General features: G+C 38.1%; 1 protein-coding gene across 2 annotated transcripts; it reads right to left on the reverse strand.

The window, feature by feature from the left end:
- On the reverse strand, nt 7062-10283 carry LOC18774307 (beta-glucosidase BoGH3B). 2 transcript variants are annotated; one of them, XM_020566574.1, is made up of 9 exons: nt 9534-10283; nt 9259-9349; nt 9046-9157; nt 8991-9010; nt 8629-8865; nt 8420-8524; nt 8123-8305; nt 7814-8018; nt 7062-7645 (listed from the first exon to the last, which is right to left on the reverse strand). In XM_020566574.1, exons 1-9 carry the CDS (start codon nt 9971-9973, stop codon nt 7158-7160), a joined length of 1881 nt encoding a protein of 626 aa, XP_020422163.1. In that variant the 5' UTR covers nt 9974-10283; the 3' UTR covers nt 7062-7157. The 2 variants fall into 2 exon arrangements, with proteins under 2 accessions (XP_020422163.1, XP_007208190.2); XM_007208128.2 differs by lacking the exon at nt 8991-9010 and having other exon boundaries at nt 8629-8872; nt 9012-9157.

Below are 10283 nucleotides of genomic sequence, written 5' to 3' on the forward strand. Positions count from 1 at the left end.
CTGAAAGCATCCAGTCATTATGAGTCATTATGAGCCTGTCAAAACAATAGTAAAAGCAGTTTCCCCGACAATTATTTAGGAAAAGCAAAATTATTCACGTGCTTCTACAGTCATCCTCCAGAGCATCCAAAGTTGCTGACACTCTCCTCGTCTACTATATATTTGAAGGCATTTGCCTCAGTTCAAGTCAGAATGTAAATTTTACTTTTCTCAGTTTCGAAGTTCTCTCAGGACTACTACCTTGGTGAACTCTTGTATGAGATGAGTGCCTATCAATAAAATCTTTCAATCAAGATTTTCTGTAAGTTTTTGCATTCTCAAAGTTATCAATTTTATGTTTTTATTCATATTTTCATCTATTCATTAATTTCACTCATGCAATTATTTCCACATATTTTATTATTTGAGTCTAATTATCATTGTTGCTAATCCCTCTTGGTTCTAGATCCCTTTCTGGTATGATAACATGCATGCGAATCTTAAATTTTTTATTTTTTGATTTTTTATTTTAAATTAAAAAATAAAGTACCACTAGATTTAAATTTAAATTCTAGCTCAGGATTCTAAATAAATATATAAATACGAACCATAAAGCTCCAATAAACACTCTTAGAGTTGTTTTCACTTTGAGGGGGAGGGCCACTATTCTTCCCCCCCGTCTCCCCTCTTCTCTTCCTCTTTTCTCCTCTTCCCCCATTTTCAAAGGCAAAGGTTTTCCCTATTTGTCTTTATGTTATTATGATTTTCCTCCAACCATCACAAGCGGTTGCGTCTCGGCTTGAGCTTTTTATTTGTCCTTTATGAGAGTTTTATTTGTATTGTTATGACTTTATTTTTTCAAACTTTATCACTTTTTTATTATTCTTTCATTGTGGCTCATGGTTCTTTATTTCAAATGGTTGTTTCCGACAACCTGTTATTTATCTTGACCACACAATATTATTTTATAATATGTTACTCCATACTCTCAATGGCTAGATATGTAGATTGCATATACCTTCTTATTTTATTCTCTTGATCAGAGCATCTGATCTTTCCTCTTTGAAACTTGTTTTCATCAAAGTCTAATTAAACAATACTTGTCTTTGATCAAAGGTGACCATGCAGAAAAATAGGTGTTGCATGTTCCTTTGAAATATGAAGCAAATCATTCATTCATGAAGGAAAAACATAAACTGCACATACATTTAAAATCTTATGCAGTCATGTTCATAGTTTTTGAAAAACAATTCTAATTTTCTATTGAGAATTCAAAAAACAATTTTTATTACTTCAGCCATTGGGATTTCATTGAGATGGTTATGATTGCATAATTCATTGAAGAACTCCAAATTAAATCACATTGATTTCGGCTGAAGTTTCATTGTTTCATTATTGTTTTTTTGATTTAGACTATATGCTTCAAGTTCATTACCTCTAGTTTAATCGTCACAACACTTAGGTTTATTTATCTAGCTGAATCATACTTTGTCATTGAGATAGATGAATAAGTGAAACCATAACTCACATCATACATCAAACTACATACAACTTGAGCTTGGTGCTCTTGAGAGGATTTGCAGCTAAAAGATAAAGAAAAGGTGCTTGCTAAAAGGTTGGATTGTAGCTGCCTATAGGTGATAGATAATCTAAGTCTTCTTTCGTTTTTCTTGTATTTTTAATTGAGTAGATTGGATCTTTCCTGCCTTGGTGCCCCCAGTTTTTCCCTTTGTTGGGTTTATTCTCATGTGTTATTTACATTCCGTTGTTACTAGTTTTAATTTATTAACCACGAAATTGTTTGTGTTTGTGCTTATGTGCCTTTAAAGAATGTAATTTTTAAAAGGGTAGTCTTTTTCTTCTCACCTACTTCACCCCCCCCCCCCCCCCCTCTCTCTGTCGGCTTTTAGAGCTTAGGGCCTGGTTTTACACACGAGCACCGAAATCTAAGACTAGTGCAAACTCACATATATCATAGCAACACCATGCCACAAAGAAACTATTTCAATAATCATAAACAAAAGTCCCCTACAACTATTACATTAGCCTTATTTATAGGCTTTACAAGACTTGGGCACCAAGGTTACTTGGTCCAAAAGTAAACTAATTGTCTATAAAATCACACATAAATAATAAAAGATATCCTAAAACTACCTAAATAAGAAACTAATAATATCTCATGAAATAACTAATTAAATGATAAATATCTATCTTGATCCACCTCCTATGCTTCTGCATCACAAATTGACAAGCCCCGCCCCGAATTCCTCGAAACTCGGGACAAATACTGTGGAAATTCCGACATCATACGAATGCCGGACCCACTTACTAAAACTATAGCATCCTTTCCCAAAAAGGAATAGGGGCACGAGGCTTTCTACAGAAATTTCGGCAGAGTCTCCCCTGTAAATTGGACTTTTCCCAAATTTTCAACCTGTTAAAAACACAATTTAAAAAGCCAACTACCAACACACACAAAATAATAACACACAGTTTACAGCTAAGGCTTCCAGCCTTCGAATAAATCAAGGCAGAAAACTAGCAATAGTACTAATTAGGATTCAAATCCAACAACCACATCAAAATCCAATCACACAATCAGAATTAGTCAAACCTTTTTAATATAGTTTGTTTCGCGACTGCACCCAGGTAAGACCCCAGGCTACCTACGTGCCCCTTTGCGAGGGATCAAGCCACACGTAGTTCTAAAATCAACAGTCACAGCTCCGATAATATACAATTTTCTTTTAAGTAAAACCAACGAATAAATTTAGATTCCTTAATACATCAATATTCGACAAGGCAACTCCTGAACACTTTATGACTTCCTTTCTTTTATCAATTCTTTCCGTGCAACCATACCCTATCCAAGGCGTATGTTGCCGGACAACACTTCCCAATTCGGGACTTAGACATTCATACCAGTGCAGGGTAATCACAAAGCACAAACTTAAGAATCTCAACCCGGAAACGAAACCACATATATATGCATTTAATATATATATATATATATAATTACACCCACCTCCCACCATCATGATGTACCAGGGAAAAACAATCCAACCCGAGGATCGTTTGACTAGACCACATAGAGGAGTTCTCAACAACCATGTGGCTAGAGAACGAGCCGTCCAACCGGGGGACTAACTCTCAGCCAGCAAGTACAGCCGAATCCTCAAGACTCATACGCCTGTGACAAGTCTTATGAGCGCAGACCACCCCGTTAAGGTATGCCCGGGTTCCAACATATCCACGTATACATATCTATGTATCCATTTCCACTGTTTCCAAGTATCAATATCCAAGGGAAGGTACATATGATGATGCACATCATGTACTAGGAAAAACAATCCAACTGGGGATCCTTTGACTAGTCCACATGGAAGAGTCCTCAATTGACCATGTGGCTAGGGAACGAGTCGTCCAACTAGGGAACAGACTCTCAGCCAGAACGTACGACCGAATCCTCAAGACTCGTAAGCATGTGACCAGTCCTACACGCACAAACTACCTTGCTAAGGGTCCACGAACACCCTGTCAAAAGCGTCCGAGTTCCAACATATTCAAGTATCTTCCATTTCAATTCCAAAATTCCAAATCCGGGGAGGTACATGGGGTACTGCTTATAGCACTCCAAACTGACATTCTATACTCATTTCTTTCCACAACCTCATCTCAATAACCCAAGTACCCCACACATAGACAAATATAGATAGCATTTCTCAAAATCCATATATACATACTTAAGATACTCAAATATGTCAAAACCCAAAATATATTGCAAATGCATTATGCATAATTTTTCCATCACAAAACCATGCTTATTATTGGAAAAGAAAAGTCCACTCACTTCCTAATAATCATAACCGAACCCAAGGCTCATTTTCATAACCCATCAGTCAAATATCTCCTACTCAGCCATTCCATAACTTCAATTATCTAACTAATAATTTGAGATTTTCATAAAATAATATAAAACAAATCTCAAAATCCAAACATAGTCAACATAACTCAAATAACAGTCGAGACTCGCATACATGGTTGTTCTAGTATCTCTCGAAGGGTACAACTACCTCGGAAGACTCACGGTCAACTGAGTGGTCTAACTACCCAAACTTGGTCAACCGGGGCCGCGGGGCCCACGACATTTGATTTCTGATCCGAAAGTTCCTATGGGTTCCACAAGGTTCAGGATACATGTCCTACAACTTTGGTCCGGATCAGACGGTTGGATCGCTCACTATCGGACGGTTATCGTAAGACGCAAACTTTAAGTTATTGAATCTAAACATCCGGGGCTCCGATTCATAATCCACAAATTCCTACACGATCTTAGGAATGCTTAGATCAACATATATTGAAATGGAGTCGATCCAACGGTCCAAACATATCGAACCTGGATAACGCCTGATATGTAATATCCGATTAATGATCAAACGAAAACCAAATTTAAATCTGAGCACATCTACGCACTCATGACAACTAGGGGATCGTATCGGGACACAATGCCCCTCTGCTCCAGTGCCCACGCTCCGCCACACGTGTCGGCAACGCGTGGGTGTCCCAAACGATACCGTTGGCCGGAAAACTTCAAAATTATGGGCCAAGCTTCCTATCCTAGGTTTAAGACATCGATTGAAGCCACTTTTGTTCTTGGACCTATCCCGAAAAATGGCCGGAAGCGGCTGGAATTTCAACCCGAAATTCGGCCAAACTCTGGGTTATAAATCGAACCACCTAGGCTAGAAATCAATCAAATCCTACCCAACCATAAACTAGAGCATGAAAAATAGGTGAGAAACCATACCTCACACGTCGTGATTGGTGGCCGGAGGAGAGAGAACGAGCATCGGAAAATTCCAACCATAATCGGTTACTTTCCTCGATTTTTCGGCGACCTGGATTGACGACAGCGGCGGTGAAGGGCTGAGATAGGAAGGGGGAAGCGGGCATGTCATTTTGGGACCGATCCCAGCCCAATTGGTGGCCGAAAGTGCCGATGGCAACTGATGGAACTCACGACTGCTACAGTTGGGGAAGGGGGTTTCGCGACAGGAGGGAGAGAGAGAGAGAGAGAGAGAGAGAGAGAGAGAGAAGAAAGAGATATAAAAATATGATCTTTTTCCAAATTACGATTTTGCCCTTTTTAGTATTTTAATTGTATCTTTCCCGTTACAACTCGAATTTGAGTCTACTACGTGTCTACGGAGTCATCTCGCCGTGCTCTACGCAACGGTATAATTGAAATCCCCAAATTTCTTCCCAGTAAAAAAGTCAACTTTAACCCTAATAAAATCTTCACAGGGTATTTTCGTCTTGCTTGAATAAATTAATAATTAAAAATTACACAAACCCTCTCACTCTCTCTAACCCAAATCTCTCTCTCTCTCTCTCTCTCTCTCTCTCTCTCTCTATATATATATATATATATAATATTTTCAAGATTTTAGTATTGATTGAAGATAAACGCTTCGGATTGTCGAACTACAATGGAAAGAGGGCTGTAAAATTTCTCCTTGAAAGTTGAAACTGTGTTTATTTGGGGATCCTTCAAATGCTATTGCAATTCTAAATTGTAGAGATAATGGATGTTATTATAGTGAATTTGAGGTCAACGTCAACTTCGTGCTACCATTGCAAAATAACAATGATGGTGGGGTGCCCTCTAATTGCAAAGATATAATAGAGTACAGTCACAGTGTTAAAGCCTAGTGACAATAGAGTGCCTTTACTGGGTACAATGAAGTTACAATGGGGTATAATCGAAGTGTATTAGTAACAGTTCGGTGTTATTGCATTATCACTCAAACAGTTTGATTATATATCAAGCATGTTCACTTCGTCCACGGTCACTAGGGAGCTTCTTGCACAATCAAAACGCAAAAATATGTAATAATAATTGGGTGTTATTGCATTCTCACTCAAACACTTTAATCATATTAGTCTCGTTCACCTAGTTGATGGGGACTATGGAGTTTTTTAGTCAACTACTGTTGAATTAAATTCAAAGATGGACAACATTCTAAACAATAAACACAATTTTTAATTTTTAATGTCATTTTCTTATACTGCCACTCATTGTATATTCCTTCTTATTATTATTTTTTTCTGTTATTTATCCACGTATATATCGTTTGAAAATGTTTTGTTTTGTTCTCGAAATATTAGAGCATTTGAAAGAGAACAGTATATATATGCATGAGGGAGAAATGCTTTATGAACCCATCTCATTGTGTTATGTATTTTTAATTGGAAAGTGGCTTTGTGCGCATGATAGCATGCATGTGAATCTTGAATTTTTTTTGTTTTTTTTTTTAAATTGAAAAATAAAGTACCACTATATTTATATTTAAATTCTAGCTCTAGATATTAAATAAATATATAAATGCGAGTAGGATAAAGCTCTAATAAACACTTATAGAGCCGTTTTTATTTTGGGGGGGAGGGGAAGAGCCACTATTCTTCCTCCCCTCTCCCCACTTCTCTTCCTCCCTTCTCCTCTTCCCCTATTTTCAGAGACAAAAGGTTTTCCTTATTTGTCTTCGTTTTGTTATGATTTTCCTCCACCCATCACAGACGGCTGCGTTTTGACGTAAGCTTATCATTTCTCTTTTATGAGAGTTTTATTTGTATTGTTATGGCTTGTTTTTTTCAAGCTTTATCTCTTTTTGATTATTTTGAGTTTGTAATCTTAGTTGGGATGCCTATGCCAACGTTTCTAAAATCATGCGTGATTAGTCGAAGCTCACTAGATTGTCGTAATTTTGTTATTAGATCGCTTTGTTATTGCAATGGCCCTTTGTGGCTAATTTGCATTGGCCCTTTGTGTCTAGTAACTTTATACTGAATTATGAATGCAATCCTAAAATTTCCCAACAACAAATATTTCCAATAAACAAGTTTCATTTGGACCAGTACTCAACATTGTTTGTTCATTTTAGCTGCTTGCTTGTGCGATTTCAACCAACGATTGATATTGATAAGGGTTTTTTTTTTTTTTTTTTTTTACATGATAATTATTGGTAAAGCACATGTCGAAGAGAAATCAAGGATCTTAAATATACAGAATCTAATTTATAAAGTATCTCAAAAAACATAAATTATAGAGTTATCAAAATGCAAACTAACTCCCTAAAAGACTAGGAAATGAAAGAGAGACTAGAAGTATACTAAATTGACTACAACTGCTCTACAGAATCAGTTGTAAGTCCAAAATCAAAGGGAAATAGGGGATCATAATGAGCATCGCCAACATTCATAGGAAGCTGATCCACTGTCTTGAACCAAGTTCTAGGCAGCTTCCCACTGAATCCATAATCACCAAACAAAACATCGGTAACTCCTTGTCCTTCAGTTCCAGGTAGCCATGCAGCCACAAGAGCATCCATGGACGAAACGTAAGGCTCAATGACAACGGGACGGCCAGAGACGACGACAACAACGCACTTCACCGCGCCGCAGACGTTGGTGATGGTCTGGGGACCTGGCTCTGCAATTGTCAAGTTCAAACTATCCCCCTTGGTCTCGGCGTAGGGTTGCTCTCCAACCACAACAATGGCGTAGGAGAAGTTGTTGGACTTGAGAAAATCGGCCTCAGGGTTTTCACTGAACACAATTTCTGTGCTGGGATCAACTGCAGCTGTGATGGCACTGAGGATAGTGGTTCCTGAACACAAAGTACAGTAATTAAGTTAATTGAGAGAAATTGTGGTTGAGTTAAATTAATCAAAAATTCACAACAATCAAGAATATATGCAACGGAATTGTAGCTCAAGTGGTTCTCAAATCTCGCTTGTATCAAGAAAGAAAAAAAAGACGTTAAGAAGATACCAACCAGCTGTGTAGTTGTTGCCACTAACTCCTTGCCAAGTGAGACTCCAACCACCACATTGATAGCCCAAGTTGTTGGCATGGGTTCCAGCGACTAGTATCCTTTTTGTCTTCTTGGGGAGTGGTAGGACTGGTGTATGTGCATTTTCTCCATTCTTCAACAGGACAAGTGACTTCCTCACTGCTTCTCTTGCCAAATCTCTATGAGCCTGCATGTTATATATAACATACATATATATATATAAGATATTTTATGAATTGCTTTAATTACTCATATTTTAGAAGATTTAGTATAAGAGATCAAATTAGTGACCTGGCTTCCAAGCTTGTCAACAAAGCTCTCATCTGCCAAAGGGTTCTCAAACAGACCCATCACGAACTTGACTTTCAGAATTCTCCTAACTGCGTCGTCGATACGGCTCATGGGGATACGTTTGTTGTTGACATGGTCGGTTACAATGCCAATGAACTCGGTATGATTGAAGGGAACCATGACCTAAACAACACCAACAAGCAGTTTCAATATCAGAAAAATGAACCCCTTTAAATATTAATACTAATATTCTGTACTGATAACATCAATCATATAACCAAGACAGCAACTAATTACCATGTCAATGCCAGCTTGAACACCAGCAAGAACCGCTTCTGGGTAATTCGAATGGAGCGGATAGTTAATTTTGTCGATACCCTGCCAGTCGGAGATGACAAAGCCCTGAAATTTGAACAATGACAAGGTTAGTCCTGCTAATTCATTCATGTCCCGGTAACGAATAATTTGAATTTTGAACCAACTAATTTACAGTTTGATTGTTTTACCCTGAACTTAAGGGTGTCCTTGAGAAATCTGGTGACAAGCTCATGGTTGGCATGCATCTTCTCTCCGTTCAAACTTGAGTAAGAGACCATGATAGTAGACACACCCTTGATGATAGAATGGTAGTAAGCAGGCATGTGAATGCTCAACAATCCATGCCTATCAATCACAGTGTTGTTCTCATTTATACCCCTGGTTGTGCCACCATCTCCAACAAAGTGCTTTGCACAGGCTGCTACCTTATCCCTATATCACAAATAAAAGGTTTTCGAGATAAGAAAAGAGAAACTGGAAGTACTAGGATCAGTTGAATTTTTTTGTAATCGAACACGATGACTAAAAACATCTTCGAAATCATCACAACATTATTTTTCTGAGCACTTACTTTCCACCCACATAAGGAACGCCCTTCCGGGAACCAGCTGGAATTTCGCCTTGCAATCCAAGTATGACATCAGTCATTTGTATTACAACTGCAGGATCTTCGCTGTAGCTCTCGTAGCACCTACCCCATCTCGGATCTCTGCAGACCTATTGTACATTAAGGTTTAAGATTATTAATCAGTGATCAGTATTAAAAGAATATATATATCACACTCAAAAACTGTTCAATTATTGGATATATAGCATACCGCAATGCATGGTGCAAACGCATAATTAATGCCAGTAGCTCTAACTTCAAGTGCAGTTGCAGCACCAATCTTCTTCACAAGTTCCGGATCCCTGGAAGATATTGGAAAATTTTCATACAAATTAATCAAAGTTACCACTGTGTATGTCAAATACTTTTATCAAAAAAGGCCAGGGAATGAAGAATAATGGTTCAAGTTAAGTAAATAATCATATCTTTCATGTATTATCTGTTTTTAATCCTGTTTAATTTATCTTTCAGAGAATCACTTATTACCTGGTGGCTCCGAGTCCAACATTATGTGGGAAAATAGTGGCCTTATAAACGTTGTTGTGCCCATGAACAGCATCAATGCCATAAATCATAGGGATCCCAAGCCGGCTTGACAGTGCACCCTTTTGAAACTCATTGAACATGTTGATCCAATCCTGTGGACTAGCCTGCTCACGCGGCACACTCCCTCCGCCACTCAAAACACTGCCTAATGAGAAGTCCCTCATGATCTCAGCTGTGACATTGGCACGGTCCAGCTGCGTCATCTGTCCGATCTTTTCTTCGAGCGTCATTCGACCCATCAAGTCCTTAATTCGCCTATTTAGCGGCTGCTTAGGGTCCTTGTATGCCATGTATTCTGCTCCTGCTCGTGCCATGGCTCCCCAGCAGCATAACCACAGAAGTCCTACTAAGAGGAATGATGAACTTGGTCTTACCATCATTGAAATCTAGTCAAACCTGCACCAAAAATCATAATATTAGCTACATTGCTCATACAATAGTCAAAATAAAAAACCTAAACAAGAAAAAAAAACAAAAACAAAAACAAAAACAAGGTGAATTCCGAGAATGCACAGACCTTGATCAATAGAGAAACGAGATACCAATGTAAGACTGGCTGAAGAATTGAGTGTGTATTTATAATGTAGGTGAGCATTTCAATTGGGTTTTACTTGAATATCTGGATAGAATTAGAGATATCATAGGATAAGAACCAAAAACTAAAGTCTCATCCAATCTGGTTTGTAGAGA

The sequence above is a fragment of the Prunus persica genome, chromosome G6 (genome assembly GCF_000346465.2).
Source record: "Prunus persica cultivar Lovell chromosome G6, Prunus_persica_NCBIv2, whole genome shotgun sequence".
NCBI lineage: Eukaryota > Viridiplantae > Streptophyta > Magnoliopsida > Rosales > Rosaceae > Prunus > Prunus persica.

Excerpts from the sequence above, each read along its gene's own strand:
- LOC18774307 (XM_007208128.2), bottom strand. The coding sequence starts at position 9,973 with ATGATGGTAAGACCAAGTTCATCATTCCTCTTAGTAGGACTTCTGTGG. Across the intron at positions 8,873-9,011 it reads GTTCCTTATGTGGGTGGAAA|GGATAAGGTAGCAGCCTGTG; the intron begins GTAAGTGCTCAG and ends TTTGTGATATAG. Across the intron at positions 8,019-8,122 it reads TTGACAAGCTTGGAAGCCAG|GCTCATAGAGATTTGGCAAG; the intron begins GTCACTAATTTG and ends TATAACATGCAG.